Here is an 18,670-nt window from a genome sequence, read left to right as displayed (position 1 = left end):
TGATATTGTGAATATTCCCTCCAAATGCTCTGTGACAAAAGACAACAAACACTGTAGTATTCTCTAACGGAAAAACCTTTATTTATGGAGATTTTGCAGAAGATCGATAAAATAGGTAATTTTTATGTTGTCATTCGTTCTAGGTATTTAAGGGACCATACATAAAGACAAGGGCATTTTGATGTATTGAACTTTGTTTTCATTAATGTCCACTAAACAGATCAAAATTGTTTGATTCTCTCTTGTTGATCATTTTCAGAGACATGGGCCATCCAATACATTGTATCATCTTGTCAGAGATGTCAAAAAGGTAAGAATCCAACAGATGGACAGTAGCTTGAAGGTAATACCATGGTTGCTTCTTGTCATTAGAGGTAGCTCCCGTTTTGCATGAGCTTTCAGTGAGAGCTGTTACTTCTATCTTCTGCCATTCCAACCATGCATTATGTGTTTGTACGTCTTAACTTTCTGTGTATAGTGCAGTAAACTAACTACTGTGCTGCTGTCTTAAATGCTTTGGATACTTTTGCTAGCTGGAATTATAGGTGTTTTTTCATGCCTTGTGGATTTATGCTTTTAGCTATTTTTTTATACTCTCCACAATTTTGGATGCTAATCTCCATGTCATAGGCTAGAGATGGACCCTGTAAAACTATCTAATTTTGCTAGATATTGAATCACTGCAATATTTTATATTTTAAATATCTCCATTTAAAAAAAAGAGGGAGTTCAGTTAATCAAGAAATCAGTTGCTCTCTGAGTCATTATAAGAACCTGAAGGGGGGGAGGGGATAGAAATTTATAAACACCCAGCATATGAAAAATGAAAGGGTGGAGGGGGTTACTGTTAAGAAAAAAATATTGTACAGGATTTTTATGAACATAAGAAAGTAAGAGAGGCCCTGCTGGATCAGATCAACAGCCCATCTAGTGCAGCATTTTTTCCCACATACTATCCAATCATCTGGAAGGCCAACAAGTCTGGCAGGGGGCGCGAGGTCTCCCACTGATGCTGCTGCCCTCCAGTAGACAGGATTACCTGCCTTTGAACATGAACATTCCATAAGGCATCATTGTAAACAGCTATTTATGCACTGATCCTCAATGAGTCTCTTTGTCTTTTAAAGCATCCAAGCTAGTGTTTATAGCTTTAACTTGTGGCAGTGAATTTCACTATTTACTTGTCTAGTGAAGAAGTTATTCTTATTTTGTGTTCTGAATCCACTGCTAATGAGCGTCATTGGGTGCCCCCAAGTTCTTGTATTATGTATCAATATGCACACTACATACTACACAGGCTTGGGCTGGGTCCCTACTCTGTGCAGTGGTCAGATATGCTACATGGGTTGGATTGTGCCAACAGGCACCTCCCTCCCAGGACCATTTTAGGTCATGTAAGCCGCATTGGGGAGGAGAAGGCTGAAGCTTCTCCTCCAAATGTGCGATGGTCCTGATTTCAATCTGGCAATTCCCCTGGGGACCTTTGACTCACATCTAAAAATTACACAGGGTAGAAATACTATACCAACCTGTAGGATTTTTGCATTGTCATTTATTAAGTAATCAGTATTAACTAGAATTGTGGACTATTAAGTAGACAACCTTATGTTTCTGCATCAATTCTGTTGTTCACATGCAGAAATTCCTTGAATGTATCAAATCAAAGCAATATATCATCATTTAAGACATCCTACTTTTCTTTGTAAGCTGCAAGCAATAGCTTTTCTATGAAAATGTGTGATTATTTATGTGCCATTCACTGTTTTGGAATCCTCATCCTCTGTCTTGACTTCTTATGAGAAGCATTAGGTCCCAGTGTTTCAATAGCCCCTTATGAGAATATTGATGTAAAATTAAACTAGGTTGCACTCAAGCATTTTCCCAGCTGACAAATATTTTCATATCAAATTTAATTAGCTTTTAGGAAATTATGTCAAGACCAGGAAGATGTTATGAGACTTGCTGGGGTTTTTTATGCCCCAAAAGCAGTGTAAGCCCTGGCTTGGGTCACTGGGTGACAAATACAAAGAAGCTGAGAGCAGTGCCCAATTGGCTTTAATCAGGAATCTATCCTATTAGGATATACGTTTTCATTTTCTAAATCATATTGTAGCTTGTGCAGTGCTACAATATATTGGACTGCTTACTGTGATGCCATCCTGGAACAACGGCATTCCTTCGTCTTCAGTCAATCCATCAGGGAGCCTGAGACACATTTAAATGAAATGGCATTCTAGAAAATACTCTCTTAATGGAATGTATCATTATTTTGACTGTCAAATGGTTCACTGTGCATGGCAGAGACAGATGAATGTTCTGAAGCAGATTGTCTAGTTCAGATGTATTTTAAAGCCTGGCAGTAACACTTTCAATTTTCCCTCTAATCTCTTGGGATCTAAAATGAATCAGGTTTAAAACGTGCCATGTTGAAGTATTACCCGTGGAACAACCTATGTCTGCTTGTGTTTAGTGAAGAACATTTTAAATATTAGGACTATAAAGTAATTTAAGCCTGTACACCTTCAAGGTGTTTACAAATTAAACAACCAAGTATGAGTACTACATAGAAAAAGTAACAAAGTAATAGCTTGTAAGCTTCAATGATAGTAAACCCAGCAAACAGAGTTACATTGACTTCAAAGAGTTTACTAGAGTGTAATTCTGTTCAGGTCTGCATATTAATAAAGCAGTATTGTATCAGTTAAAGGTATGATGAAACGTTATCTGTGTTCACAGACATCTTCCTGCTTTTACCACAAAGCATGCAAAGGTGCTAATGATACCAATATAAGCAAATGATCATAAATGTTATTTGAAATATAACACCACTGTTGCCTTCATATAATGCAAGTGCACTTCCCACTACTTTTTAAAAAGGAGATGATACACACTCCTGAGAAAGAGTGCAGTTTTCAGAGAAGTAATAAAAGGAGACCTTAAAAGGTTCATGAGGAATTGCTGCACAGGCAGGAAGGGCAATCTAACTTTGCCAGCACTTGGCATTTCTTTTTTATGTTAGAGGGCTTTTTGAGTGCTGGAAATAGGTGCCTCATCTGGCCCTTCAAATCTAAATATATCCTTTATATGATATAAGATGTTATTATTAGTTTGGGGGCAAATGTAGCAGATTACTCATTAGACCCCTTCAGTTTACATAATGGAAGGTGTCTGATATCAATCACCTCCAGTTAGCATGGAAGTCATACTTAACCTATCATCTCCAGGGTTTAATAAGTTGCTCAAACTAAAGGGGGAAAGAATCAGGAGTTTGTGGACAAATAGTGCCACCTAATGTTCATTACATTGAAATTTCCAGTTTCCTAATTTCCATCTTTCAAAGATGCAGTTAGGAGAGAGATAATTTTCTGTTTGCTTGGTTTGTGTGTCCACAATGTCTGCATTAAAAATTTAGCAGCTTCAGTACTGGCTTTTTTATTGTCATAATTTTACTCCCCAGTCATAAACATGCCTATTTAGAAAAAGTATATCAGTGGAAGTTGCTTCCAAGTAAGCACGCTTAAGATTGAAAACCTTAGTAGAGTTGGTTGAAAAATTGTTGCTTAAAAGGATTTCTGAAAAAAATGCTACTACTTCATCATAAAGCTCAGCAATCATTCTTTCCAACACAAAAAAAACAATACCTCATAGAGTTGTTATTAAGAGGAGTAGCTATGTACACTACCATGAGTTTCATTAAAGAAGAGAAACATAAAATGTAAAAGGTTAATAAACAGATATGACTGAACAGGTATCAATGATATCAAAAATATGGACTTTCATTGTTTTATCTGACGTTTCAAGAATTGCCTTACTTGGCCCTGTAAGAAGATGGATGGATACTTCACAATTTACATTACACTCTTAAGTATGGATTGCTAAGTACAGCATACATGGGCCTACTACTGAATGCAGGCTGAGTGTGTGTATAAAATTTGGCAGGCATCTCTTTAAAATATTTGGAATGATTGCCTATATCCAGTATTTTAATTAGGGATGGGTGCCAAATCTTATAGACATGCTCTGTTAGTGTTTAACACATGAAACTCTCATGCTATATTTTCAGGTACCTGTATATGATAACAAATATAAAATGAGAACCAGTCTGATAATTGCCTTAAACTAGTTTTACTCATCATAAATGTCTCAAACAGATATTTTCAGGTGGGTAGCAGTGTTGGTCTGAAGCAGAAGAACAAAGTTTGAATCCAGTGACACCTTTAAGACCAACAAAGTCTTGTTTTATTCTGGATATAAGCTTTCATGTACACACATACCTCATACACATGAAAGCTTATACCAAAAATAAAACTTCATTGGTCTTAAATGCCAATGGACTCAAAATTCATTCTTAAATGCCATTGGTCTTAAGTGCCAATGGACTCAAAATTTATTCTCCAAGCAGATATTGCAATGCATATTAAGTGGATCCGACAGGCGACATTTTGGTCATCAGGTCATCTAGTCCTGTATATTAACATCACCAAGGTAAGATAAATTTATTAAGAGACATATAAAGGAAATCCAACAAGGGCTGCAAGTTTTGTCTACTTTAGAGGAAAGAGTGCTGATGATTTTTTTTTTTTTTAAAAATGAGCCTTTTCTATAACAAGAAAATTCCTGTAACTACAGAGTAATGTTACAGAAGGTACCCAAGAGATAAATTCTGTGTTTGGTCCAGTCACTGCTGTAATATTTGCATGCTATGTGGTGATGACGGAAAGTGCTGTCAATTCACAACTTACTTACGGTAACCCCATAGGGTTTTCAAGGCAAGAGACATTCCAAGGTGGTTTGCCATTGTCTGTCTCTGCATCACAACCCTGAACTTCCTGCATGGTCTCCCATCTAAGCACTAGCCAGGACTGAGACCCAGCTTAGCTTCCAAGATATGACAAAATCAGACAAGCCTAGACTAACAGAATAGTCCACTTGGTCACTAGTATAATGTATATCCAACGATATGGTGCTGGACATAGGCTATTTTCACATGAAGGTTTTTCTCTGCTAGCTGTCAAACTGCAGCTTTTGGAGGGGGGCGGAGTATCCACCCAATGTCATGGTCTCAATTGCAATCTTATTGTCCTTTCCACATCCTCAGTGTTTTCCTGATCTGTTTGGGAAGACCACAATCCAAAAGCATTATCGAGGGGACTGGATGAGCACCTTATTCAAGGTCCCACCAACAATTACACCATTTTCTTTCCTTAAGCCCCTTGCAGCTGCTACTCTGCATGCCATGCCACTGGGCTGCTTTGGGGGGGAGGTGCTTTTTGAAAAAATTGGTAATAGCTAGGAACGGGCATAATTCAGCTCACTAACTAAAGTTTGTGACTAATTTTGACAGGATCATGGTTAGTGAAGCAAATTTCATGGCAGGGCAGCCAGCATGAACTTTTCACGAACTTTCATGCTGTTCGTAACAGTTTATGAATGGATATATTTCCAGGCAGACTTTCTCCGCACAATTAAAATATTTACCAAACTTCAAAGCAACAGAGGTGGGGATGAGGGCAGAATTCTTCAGCCTTGGAAATATCTTCAAAGCTTAATAGGCACTGCTGGCTGCCAATAACAGAGTTCTCATTCTGTTGGATGGGATCAGAATGCTTTGTATACTTTCAATTCAGTTCTGTAGCCTCTTTGCTATTGGTTGTTGGCGTTAGACAGAGAGGCAGGGAACTTGTTAAAAAAAAATTCATCATTTATTCCTGATTCAGAACACCTCTCCCCTGCTGGGGTTTGAGTATTAGATGGACTCTGAGCTATCCAGTCTCTCTGCTCACTGCCCTTCCTGATTATGAACACCACTCTGCTGCTGGAGTTTGGTGTTAGGTGGACTTGGGGCTCTGAGCTCACACTGAGTGGTGGGAGCTGAGAATGTCTGGACACTGGTAGGAAGCAGGAGTGGAGACTCATGGTCATGCAAAAGAGGACCAGATGGTGGGTTCAGGGGCCTTGGTGAGGTACTCTTTCACTGTCACCTTTGTTGAATCCTGACAGATTATGTTGCCACTGCCAACCCTCTCCCTCAAACTATTCTGTATCATGGTGGCAATGTTTTGCACTGTGTGGGCTGCATCCATCCCCTGCATATGGAGCAGAACCACTTTGTAGCCTGACGGCAGTATTGTCCCCTCCTGGGACCTAGGTCATGCCACGACAGTAATGCTGGCTGCTGCAGCACTCTGTTATGAAGTGGACAGTTCTTCCTTGAGTTCTGGAGAGCTGAACATAGACTGCAGTCAGTAAAAGGCTATTTCCTCCATGAGGGAGATGGTTGGCCATTCACAGCAATCATCTCACTGATGAGGCAAGTGGCTGCTTCCTGGGTCCTCCACATAGCCCATTTGATCTCTTGGATGGTGGCCCACCTTGATGTCCCAAACATGGCAGCTTGAGTGCTGGGAGCCTCTCTCAGAGGAACCTCCTTTTCTCTCTTTGCTTCTCCCTGCTGAGAGGGAGTGGGCCTCTTCTTCCTCCCACTGACTGTCACTCTTTCCTCCAGCAGCAACATAGTTGCATGCATCCCTTAGAGGTGCCTGCAGAGGATGGAGGATGACAAGTGTTGGGGGGTTGTGCCTCTCCAGACATGGGTATGGTACACCTGGCACTCTGCCACACAGAGTTCACTGGGGAGGGTGTGGAAATGTTTCCAACCTGCAAGCCGGAAATGGGTCCCCAGGAAGGTGAGAGGTACAGCTGCTTTCTGGTTCTGGGCTGGGAGAGGCCACAAAGGGGTGTATCTGAGGTGGGAGAAGCAACAGTGAGTTGGGATGTGGAAGGGGAGGATGCTTTCCCAGTACCCTCTGAATCACTGCTGTCAAAGTGCTTCTCTCCAAAGAGTGCTAGGAACTGCTGATGAATCTGGGAATCTTTTGCCTCTGTGGAGAGCCCCAGGAACGGATCAGGGACAGGAGGCTCTGAGACCAGTGGTGATGCCCTGCTAGGGCCAGGCTCCAGTGCATTGGCAGGATGGATTTTGTGCCCAGGACAGGGGCCTGCTGTATGCAGGGTGTGGAGGACTTGGTCCATCACAATGAGCACCCTTTGCACTCACTTTGACCCTCATGGCAAACAGAGATATTTAGGCTCAGGAGGGGTGGGAGGGTAAAAATGAGAGACTTTTTGGGGGGTCCATAACTGGGATGCCAGAAATGTAATCAGTCCCCAGCTTGGAGAAATTGTAGAGGATCAGGCAGCAGGGTGAGGTTCTAGATATTGGCCTGGTGATTGAATACCTGATGGGAGGAGCTTATCATTGTAATTATACTCGAAAACGCTTCCGAACCCTCTATCACGACTTGTTTGGCCCCAAGAGAGTAAGAATTGTTGGGGAGGGGTTTCACTTTTTTATAGAGGCAGAGGGTTAAGGGGTGGGATAAGAGGTACATTAGCCATGTGAACTGCAAGATAAGACAAATGTTGACTGAACAAATTTTTCTAAAAATCAAGTAATGATGTATACTTTTTTAAAAAAAATCATCTTTCTGTATTTTTCTAAAAATCATCTTTTTTTCCAGTATTTTATCAACTGTCCCAAATTCTAAATTTATGTCCAAGTGCTACACCAAATTCAGTTCTAACATTTTTGCATGGGACACTTCTTTTTCCAAAAATTAGTAAAAATGGTCCATCACTAAACAAAAAGTTCCTGTGCACATTTCTTCCTGATATCTTGCTTTAATATTGAAATTTTATCCGTAATTATTATGAACCATATTCTCCTTGGTTATATTGCCAATTCTGGCAACATACACAGTTTCCAGAAATTAACATGCTAGCCACTACCTATAAATGCAAGACCAGATACCAAAAATTTGTACTAACTGTTCAGTACTGTAGCCCAAAAGGCACATCATCAGTGATGAAAGACAAGAAAAAAGTTAAAAGGTATCATTGGGTGATAACAGACAACCATTTAGGGGCGGATGGGAGGAGTTCCAAATCAGGCCGGCTCAAAAAGAACCGTCCTGAACACTCTACACGCTCCCTTGCAAGACATCCCCATCCCATCCACAGGGCGACACAAGTGCAATCAGATGGCTGTTGCACACCATTCCCATCACTCAGTTGGGTTTTTTCCCCGTACATTTTTAATGGTCATGAACACATGCACTCTGAACAGTCTTTTGTAAAAAAAAAAAAACAAAAAACTGGATGAGGCTTGGAGTGGCATGGGGGTTTCACACCACCAAGGCACCTTGCTTGTGCCCTTCTGCTTCCAGATGCTGAGGAGGAGACTGGTGTGGGGCTCAAAAATTTGCTACCACTTTGAAAGTGGTAGCTTTTTGAGCTGCTCTCAGGATGCTGGAGTACGGGGTGAGTATGGGATGGGGACAGGCAGCAGATGTTTGTGTTTGGAAGGATTTTTCTAGTCGATTTCTGAGGGATCTCTGAGTTGGCCCAAAGCACTGGTCTGTAATCACCGATAGGCAAAATATGTCTTTAATCACTGATGATGGTGAATTATATGTGAGTATTTTTATGATACTGTATTCACACCAAATATAGAGTTTTCATTTGTTAAAAAAAATCTAGCATCTAGCCCTTTTTTTGCAGAGCTAAAGAATGCACCTTTCCCACTTTGTCTCTGCAAAGACAAGAATAGAATGCTTACTTAAAAACAAAATTAGGAAAATTTTAATAATGATAATTTTAAAATAGTATAGCAGCAATCTAGCTTTACTGATTTTCTTTAAAATCTTGCCCAAAGCAGCAGGAAAATGGCAGCCACAGTTGGCTGAGGCAAGGAAAGAGCTGGAAAAACTGCTGTGTAGATGCTCAGTTGCCTCTGCATTTGCAGCATCATTGATAATTACATGGAGAATTGTTTCCACATGAAAGCATCCTTAAAGTAACAATTGTTTAAAGTACAGTAAATTGCCTTTCATGCAAATTCTCACAGGAGAAGCATATATGGGAAAAAATCATTAGGCTGATGTATTTGTCTCTAAAACTCAAATTACAAAAACAACAAGTGGGCTAAATCACAGAACCATGCATTGCTTATCACCCTTTTCTGAATATATAACTACATATGACTACACAGCAAAGAAAATCAATTGCCAAACACTGTACTGAAAGGCACATTTTGAAAGACATTTTTTCCTTCACTTTCAGTTGAATGAATACTTGATTCGCTAGTAATGGGAACTGAGGGCTGTCTTTGCAGGAAGTAAAAGTGACAGCTATGATTAGGGGAAAATAGGAAGGAGCATTGCAGATCCTGATTCTGCAAACTGCCAAGGATTCTAAATTGGTTTTATAAGGAAAGAAAGCGGAAAATAATATGGTTAAAGTATCAAGAAGGTATATGGATTCATCATGTTTCAGAATCAGTTCTGTGAAATACAATCATAATGGGTGTCAAAGAAACAGACATATTCAGCATGGTGGTAGGCAGTCCCAGGAAATACTCCTCAAAGATAAAAACCCAGCAAGAGTATTCTGGAAAATGCTTTACCTTCATGCCTTTTTGTTGTTGTTGTTGTTCTGCAGTGGTGTCTCCTGTTTTCCTTTTCAGAAGAGCCTGAGTCCTGTGTTCTGAAATTTATTATCTTCTATTACTGCTACCTTTTACTGCATCTTCTTATTTAATTTATGTCTTCTTTCCAAGCGTGAATATCCAGGTTTCGGTTGGATCTATTTTAAGGTGAATTAATTAACCAGCATAATAATACTATCTTTTTTCTTAACTTGTTCATTTAATTTTTAAAAACTCTCATAGTTATAGAAACCTCCATGGAACAGACAAAATAATCAGCTTTTTTCCACCCCTTGTCTATTTTTCTTTCAATGAAATTATAGGGAAACCTACCTCCAGACTATAGGATAAGTCTGATTGATATTGGCCTGGTGATTGAATACCTGATGGGAGGAGCTTATCGTTGTAATTATACTCGAAAACGCTTCCGAACCCTCTATCACAACTTGTTTGGCCCCAAGAGAGTAAGAATTGTTGGGGAGGGGTTTCACTTTTTTATAGAGGCAGAGGGTTAAGGGGTGGGATAAGAGGTACATTAGCCATGTGAACTGCAAGACAAGACAAATGTTGACTGAACAAATTTTTTTATGTATAAATGGTGTTGTGACAACATATTTGTTTGTAATCTAATATACCTTCTACAAATTCCAATTCATCACAAGATTGAAATACATGCACATCCTAATTCCATTTACTTCCTAAGAAAGAGGAGGCCATGAACTATAAAAAGTTAAGCATGACACAGGGAGCCAATTTCCTCAGTAAAGAATTATGAGAAATGCTGATGATATTCCTGAATGAGCTAAGTTTATGTTTTGCCATTTTCATTGCAAAAAACAGTGAAGCACACTGCATTCATAGTTTTTTTCTGTATAGCAATCTATAGTTATAGTTCCCCATTTTAGTATTTTGCTGTGGTGAGTCAGTACTTGATATAATGAGTCAAACCATTTTGTAGAAATGCAAAAAGCAGTGAAAAAAAGAGGTTCTGAGGGAAAGGCTTGTAACACATGCAAGAGACATAAGATTGGTTCCAAACTTCCTCTTCTTTCTCCAGCCCTTTGCATAAAAATATCCTAACCCTAAAAATCCATTCCTGAAGCGCCTGTTCCTTTTTCTTTCTGGGAACACTGAGATTCCGCATGGCAGCCTGTAGTGGGCAAAGACAATTTGGCACTACTATGCAAACGCTTTCTCACAAAAGAATGTGGGGTGGGGATTTCTGTAAATTTCACTTCCCATGAACCTCTCTGCGTTGTATTTCTCCATTCTCTAACCTAACATCAAAACTCAACTGCATTGACAGCAAGACAGTCATTTGGACCCAGTAACATAGCTTCTACTTTTGACTTGATAAGCTATTACAGTTCAGTATAAATAGCAAAATCTTGTGGTTTTCTAATATATATACTGGACTCCCATAACCAGAACAATGGATATGGAAGGAGGTTTTATTGTTGTTGTTAGTCTCTCTGCTTTAATGAACACACTCTAAACCATTACTCTTTTTTTTCTGTCTACAGCCCAAAGCCCTGAAACTCCTGGGAATGGAGGTAACTGGCATGTAATCAATTTTGATTATTTTTCCTCTTTTCATTATCAGAACCATGCATGTGCATTGCCATAGCAGATTGTAACTCATGATGCAGTTACTAAATTGATGAGATTTTACAAAGGAAAAGTGAATTCATCATGACAAATACTGTGAATCAGCTGTGGCATGTGATGGTAAGGAAGACATGCACTGACAGTACTGTGCAGTTGCTGAATGGTAGAGCATCTGCTTGGCATGCAGAAGATCCCAGGTTCAATCTCAGAATCACCAGCTGAAAGGGTCAGATAGATGTAACAGTGGTCTGGACAGGTGTATAGCAGCTTCATGTGTTTATTACATACATGAAGATAGTATCTAAGGTAAGCCCATAGCTAGATAAAAGTATTTTCACAAGCTTTCCTTTCCAGCAGCCTGTGGGAGATGCAATCTGCTCTTCCACCCACACACAGACACACAAGGCAAGACTGCTGTTCAAAGCTGTTGAAAGATCAATAGCAAAAACTTAGTCCTATGTCTTCACAGTTCTTGAGAGTTTGCAGCCCAATTCCACAATTCCACAAACTAGTTTCCTATTAATACATCATGAATATAACCTTTATATACCTAGTTTCCAATCAAAATATATCCAAGTATTAATAACTTGCATCAAGGTTTTGGACATGGTCAGCATAGACAGAATGCATCTGTACAGTGTACAATGTGAAATAGTGTAGATAACCCATTTGCAACATGGTATGCAAAAAAATATATAGACAGGGCTTTTTTTGTAGAAAAGCCCAGCAGCAACTCATTTGCATATTAGGCCACACCCCCAAACACCAAACTAGCCAGAACTGTGTTCCTGTGCATTCCTGCTCAAAAAAAAGGGCCCTGGATATAGGTAAACCTTCATCAAGAAATCCAGTCACAGGTAACAGAATGGTAATTGCCCCCCAAAGGCGAAATAAAGAGGCGGACACAAATACATTGGTAAAACTATGGGCCACTTTATTAAATAACATAACCACAGCAAGGGCAACCGAACAGGGCCAGGGGTCTCCTCAGACCTCTCCCCTGCCTTTTTAGCAGGTGAGAGACCTGGCCCCCCAGCCAGAGCTGTGTATCACAGCTCCCGTCAGGCAGGCCCAGCAGGGAGGCTCGCACCAGAGGGCCCAGACACCAGACGCGAGTGTCAGTAAAAGGCATCCATCCAATCGAGTCTCCAGGACAGTCTGCATTCACACACCTCGGGTCACCAATACCCAAGGTTGATCCTGCCAGACCCCTAACTCCCCAAAAGGGGGAGGCTAACCGGTCCTCCCCAGGCCGCATGGCGCCAACAACCCAGCAAAACCTGTCACACTAAGGCCAAGTCTCTATTTAGGGCTTAGCACCCACCGAAAGGCCCAAGGCCAACACAAGCCCTTGCCAAAGATCTCTCAGGAAAAGCATATTACCCTTTTCCGAGAGATGCACCCCATCCCCTCTGTAGAGGTCAAGACATTCCGAAGAAATATCCGGATGAGGCAAATAGTGGCCCAAACCACCTTCCAGTGCCTGGCGAATCTCCTTATTCCCTCTGTAACGAGCCCGCTCTATCCCAGCTGGATTCCAAGCACAGCGCCACACCAAGCACGGAATCATGGCCGACCAAACTATAATGGCACCGGGCCATCTCTTCCTAATGTACTTGAAATCATCTCGAGCTTGCAAGATCAAAGCCTTGCCTTTAATCAGCCCAAGATCGTTCCCCCCCAGGTGAATAATTAAAACCTAGGGAGGAGGGCCCACACACACATGAAATAAAAGTGGCAACAAGCCGGGCCACTGAAGACCCCGGTGCCCCCGCCATTACCTGCAGCCACAACTGCTGATGAATCCGATCCCAAGGGAGAGAAGGGTACAATGTGGCCCTCATCCTGAATTCCTGGTCATATTGAATCCATGCAGGGCTGCTGAACATCGTATACCCTTTGTATATGATGTCCATGTACTGAATCAGCGCTGCCGCCCGCCAGGGTTGAGAACGCGCTATTACTCCTGCATATATAAAAAATCCTGGAAGCCAATTGGCCCAGGTCCGATCAACCTTCCTCTTCTTAAGCTTCTCCTTTCTTTATCATCAAGCTCTTCATTATCCTTTTTTTCCAATTCCCTAAACAAAAGGAAGAATATGTCCACATATTCCCCCTAAAGGATTTTATCTCTCGTAGCGGGCAGCAGGTGATCACCCAAAGGTAAGGCAACCTCACCAAAAGGCATAGCACCAAACGGGACCGCCCCATATGGAGATGGGAAACCCCATCCGCCATTTAAAGCCGCCACTGCCCCCTGCTGCCCGGCCCCAGGCCAATTACCGAAAGGGCCAAACTGACCCTGAGGCCACATCCAGCTATTCTGCTGTCCCACACCTGAAGTTGAATAAGTCATGGGACGGTGGCTCAGTGGTAGAGCATCTGCTTGGGAAGCAGAAGGTCCCAGGTTCAATCCCCGGCATCTCCAAAAAAGGGTCCAGGCAAATAGGTGTGAAAAACCTCAGCTTGAGACCCTGGAGAGCCGCTGCCAGTCTGAGAAGACAATACTGACTTTGATGGACCAAGAGTCTGATTCAGTATAAGGCAACTTCATATGTTCATATATGTTCATAAGTCCCAAAACTGCCTGAAGCAGCACCAGCCTCATTAGATGCAGCAGATCCTCAGGACCCCCAGGGCCACACAGGCCCAGTAAAGTGCAAAGAACCATCCCCCAACTTACCAGGAGGAACAGCAGGCACCAATGCTGTTCCTGCACCAACCGCACCGGATGACGTGCCAGATCCAGCATCCAAGCCGACCAGCCCAACAGCTTCTCCATTAGCAGACGTAATGGACCTGCCCTCCAAAATAGACAAACGGGTCAGTATATCCGCCTGCAAAGCCCGCTTAGGAACCCGACCTTTCCCTGGCATCTGAGAAGGCGGAAGGCCAGATGCCCATTCCAGGGCCTGCAGTCTCTGAAAAATGACTGCGTTCACCTCATCATCTCCCTCTTCGTCTGAAGATGAGGGGGGCGGAGGACGTTTCTGGGGCAGCTTAGGAGCCTTACGTGCAGGCTGTTTACCCTTTGATTTTCCACCACCTTTACGCCCCGACATGCTCGCCACCCTAAGGGATCACGGCACGAGACAAAATTAAAGAAAGTATGAACTGCTGTAAAGCAGCTTACTATTCTGTGACAGGGGCAGATCCTCACAAAACCCCCCCAAAAACACTCAAATTTCCTTACCAGAAAAAGGGGCCAAAAAACCCACCTAAAATGGCTGCCACCTCACTACCTCTTAAAATGGCCACCAAGAACAATGAGGGAGGAAGAAGAACCAACCTAAAATGGCCGCCAAGCACCCAAGGCAAGAAGAACAACTACCCTAGTGCTTACAAAATGGCCACACCTCACCACCCTTGACTGTCACTTCAGCCACCCTTTAAAAAAGGCCACCAAAACCACAAGCCCTAAGAGAGAGGCTCAACCAGTCAAAAAAGGAGGTTGTGGGAAATGATGCCTTTAGAATGAGGCAGCCTCTTCCCGCCCCTATCAAGCACCCCTGTCCTCCCCCCTGAAGGCCCCCACAATAAGGCAAACCTTGGGCAACACCAGCCCTTATACTAAGCAATGCTCTATAACAGGGGCCACAGTAAAAAGAAAAGAAATGCCAGCTATAAGCAGATCCCACGACGTGCTCAAAATCCCGACGCTGCATGCTCTGACGAAAAACGGCCTCCGACAGGCCTAATCCCCTACGGTACCAACCAGGAGCGTGACAGCACGCTCCCTCCAGACCGAGCACCGCAGGAGGACTGAATGGAAGGGAGTGGAGGCTTCAGAAGGCACTCGGAAGCCCCGCCCCCTGAAGACATGCCTAAAGCATGCTGAATCAGCCGCTCTTCTCACCGAGAGGGGCAAAATCTCCCCAGCAGCCACGCCGCAATGCAGCGGGCTGCCGGAGGCTCCGTTCTGATGCCCTGTTATGGATCAGAATGAAGTGAAAGCAACCCAAAAATATATATTTATTAGAAAAACAATGACAGTGGTAGGCAATGTTCCCTTTAAGTTGAGTTAGTGTGAGCTAGCTCACAGTTTTTTAGCCTTTGGATCACACATTTTTGTCTTAGCTCAGGAAGGATGGCCCCAGATCAAACAAATTCATGCAGTAGCTCACAACTTTAATGCCAGTAGCTCATTAAGTAGAATTTTTGCTCACAAGACCCCACAGCTTAGAGACCATTGGTGATAGGATCATATAACAGAAACTAAAACAAAAAAGGAAGGAAAAAATAAGAGACACTCAATACTATTATGTTAAGGACTTAACAGTAACAATGACAGACAAAATCACATGCAGTGATGACAGTTTTGTAACACTGCAACACACAGTATACTGATGTGACTAGAACTCTAGTGGCATATTTACTAAAAATTCCAACAGCACTATGCAGAGGAAAAAACTTGGAATGCCATCTACCAGAATGCTGTCAGCCTGGTCAGTCATAAGGCACCAATTCCAGTGCCCCCTGCTGCCCCTTTGCTTCTTAGCACACCCTTGGACAGTCCCACCTATCCCCAGAGGGCAGTTCCACCCACTTTTAAAACCAATGGTATATACTGTTAATCACTTGTAGGGATGCCAGACTCCAGGTGGGACTTGGGGAACTCCTGGAATTACACCTCATCTTCAGACTACAGAGATCATGGATGCCTTGGAAGGTGGACTCAATGGTATTGTCCTCCTGTCCTTTCCAGACTCCATCCCCAAATCTTTGGGAGTTTTCCAACATGGATTTGGCAGCCTAACTCCCCCAACCCCTGCTGGTGGCCAGGGGGACCTGGCAACCCTTTGCTAATGCTGTGTGGAGTCTAGGTTGTTAAAGTGGTGCTGAAGGAAAAGGTGTTCAGTCCTTTCCCTCATGCCATTTTCCCAGTCTAAATCATCCCTTTCAAAAGCTGCTAAAATATCCTCCCCCACCCCACCCCACTTTGCCTCCTGGAGAAACACATCTAGGCTTCATAAAAGAACTTGTAGTGTCCACTGTGGAGCAAATAGATCCAGGTGGGCAGCCATGTTGGTCTGAAGCAATAAAACAAAGTAGAAAGAAGAAGACCATAGATTTATTCCCTGCTCTTCTCTCTGAATCAGAATCTCAGAATGGTTTACAATCTCCTTTATCTTCTTCCCCCACAACAGACACCCTATGAGGTAGGTAGGGCTGAGAGAGCTCTCCCAGAAGCTGCCCTTTCAAGGGCAGCTCTGTGAGAACTATGGCTGACCGAAGGCCATTCCAGCAGCTGCGAGTGGAGGAGTCTGGTAGCACCTTTAAGACCAACAAAGTTTTAATCAGAATGTAAGCTCCTGGGGTTCATTAAACTTGGGATAAGTTAAGCATGCCATTGTCTATGCCTTCCTGACCTGGCTGTTTCAGAAAAAGTGGAAGATGTGATCCAATGAAGGTTTATCCTTTTGTACATAAGCTTGAAGGAGGACAGGCACAAGACCTTAGATATCCTTATTGGAAAATATGAATACTGGATGGGTAACTGATTAAAGCAAACTAAAGAAAGTAAGCTGGTAGAGTATGTTTTGTCACATGTGGCTGTAGCAAAGAACCTATTTTCAAAAACTGAGAAAGGAAATCTATAAATAACATAAATAAATAAAATAAAAATACAGCATAAAGTGATTGACACTGTTTTGCTCTGTTGGCTTTTTCCTTTATTTAACAGGATGATGTTCCCATACGGAGGGGAAGAAAGACAACTAAAAAACGAGAAGAGGAAGTTGATATTGACTTGGATGATCCTGAGATTAATCATTTCCCTTTCCCTTTCCATGAATTGATGGTGTGGGCTGTTCTTATGAAGCGGCAAAAGATGGCCCTCTTCTTTTGGCAACATGGAGAGGAAGCCATGGCTAAGGCCTTAGTAGCCTGCAAGCTCTGTAAAGCCATGGCCCATGAAGCATCAGAGAATGATATGGTAGATGATATATCTCAAGAACTGAACCACAACTCCAGGTTGAGTAATTTATTTAGTATTTACTTTAATATTTATTAATATTTAGTATTTATTCCCATTAAAATTATGCCATTTCCACTGAACTCTGTGCAAATACAAAGACTATACCAGGAAGTCTTATAATGCTCCTAAGTACTCTGACCTTGTCTTTGCACACTCATAGCCAAATTATGTCCTGTAATGATGAGGTGGACATCAACAATAGTTGTCTGTGTACCTTTCCTGTTAGGATTTATTGTGCAGAAGGCATCCTTGGTTGACTTTAAAGGTTATAACAGCATATATAAAGGAGATAACAGTGTCTCAGGTATGTAGGACCCAGACCATCTAAGACTTTAATAGTCAAAATCAGCACCTTAAATTATGCCTGTAAGATAATAGGTAGTCAGTGCAGATACCACATAACTCAGATAAAACACTCTCAGCAATTCAAACTTATTAAAAAGAAGGTTGTTGCATGACTATCTAGGGCTGCCCAACATAACACCTTATTATAGTAACACCTGGCAGTTAGGAAGATATGGATGCTGGTTTCTAGATGAGTTTTGACCAGACAAAAAGGCTGCTGAAAAGGTGGAGGGAATAAAACTCCTGGGTGTACCCTCCTCCACCTGGGATTCCAGATTTACTTGTCACTAGAAAGCCGGGGAGCTGTAGTTAAGAGAGGAGCATATACACTGACATGCAAAACCCTATCTCACAAATAACAAATTTTACCAGTTGTTATTACCTACTGCTTATGTTGTAACAACCTCAATGAGTTAATCTGCTATCAGTCCCTCAGGAGTGTTTCTAGCTAACCTTTAAATACAAAGTGCATAGATTTCAAGTTGAATGAAAAGGACCTAGTGAAAAATTCCCATAGAAAACTGTTTTTATTAAAAATACATAAGGACAGGCCTCAGATTCAGTGGCAGCTCACAGAAGCGCAGCTGCTAAACCTTTCTGAGAGTTCCACCTCCTCCTTCTGAGAATTCGAGCTCCTTTCCAATGAATAGTATTGCAGCTGCATAACAATCCCTGGATGAGCTCCACCACCTCTTTTTCTACAAAATGACCCCTGCATAAGGAACAGGTGAACATTCAGGTAAGTGGCAGAGAGAAGAAAGAAAATAAGGGAGCTTCAGGTTGTTAAAATTATGAATTAAGAAACTCAGCTAAAACAATGGCATTTCAAATGAGTGTCAGCATCTCAGCCATGTCTACTGAAGTGTGACTTAGCCCTTACAACAGAAGCTGTTACCCACAGTTTACATTCCACCGAGCAGATTGCACAAGCTAACAAAAACGCCCTGTGTTGCAGGGACTTTGGCCAGCTGGCAGTGGAGCTCCTGGACCAATCCTACAAGCAGGATGAGCAGCTGGCAATGAAACTACTGACCTATGAGCTGAAGAACTGGAGCAACGCCACATGCCTGCAACTCGCAGTGGCAGCAAAGCATCGAGATTTCATTGCCCACACTTGTAGCCAAATGCTGCTCACAGACATGTGGATGGGCAGGCTTCGGATGCGTAAAAATTCAAGCCTAAAGGTCAGGACTGCTTTAAAATCTAATATTATCTTGAAGCTCAGGGAAAAGTTGTACAGAATTCTCCATAGGTGG

General features: G+C 42.2%; 1 protein-coding gene across 10 annotated transcripts in view; it reads left to right on the top strand.

Moving 5' to 3' along the window:
* The window catches only part of TRPM3 (transient receptor potential cation channel subfamily M member 3), a 608,524-nt gene that overhangs the window by 521,874 nt on the left and 67,980 nt on the right, over positions 1-18,670 (top strand). For 6 of the 10 annotated variants that reach the window (XM_060237459.1, XM_060237453.1, XM_060237452.1 and 3 more), the window contains exons 12-17: positions 260-310; positions 9,617-9,652; positions 9,808-9,948; positions 11,008-11,037; positions 16,776-17,065; positions 18,370-18,598. In XM_060237459.1, coding sequence (XP_060093442.1) covers positions 260-310; positions 9,617-9,652; positions 9,808-9,948; positions 11,008-11,037; positions 16,776-17,065; positions 18,370-18,598 — 777 coding nt within the window. The remainder of the gene's footprint in view (positions 1-259; positions 311-9,616; positions 9,653-9,807; positions 9,949-11,007; positions 11,038-16,775; positions 17,066-18,369; positions 18,599-18,670) is intronic. The other 4 variants (XM_060237455.1, XM_060237458.1, XM_060237456.1 and 1 more) reach the window with 1 other exon arrangement.

This window comes from Heteronotia binoei, chromosome 4, assembly GCF_032191835.1.
Source record: "Heteronotia binoei isolate CCM8104 ecotype False Entrance Well chromosome 4, APGP_CSIRO_Hbin_v1, whole genome shotgun sequence".
Lineage (NCBI taxonomy): Eukaryota > Metazoa > Chordata > Lepidosauria > Squamata > Gekkonidae > Heteronotia > Heteronotia binoei.
This window is presented reverse-complemented; position numbering and strand designations above follow the sequence as displayed.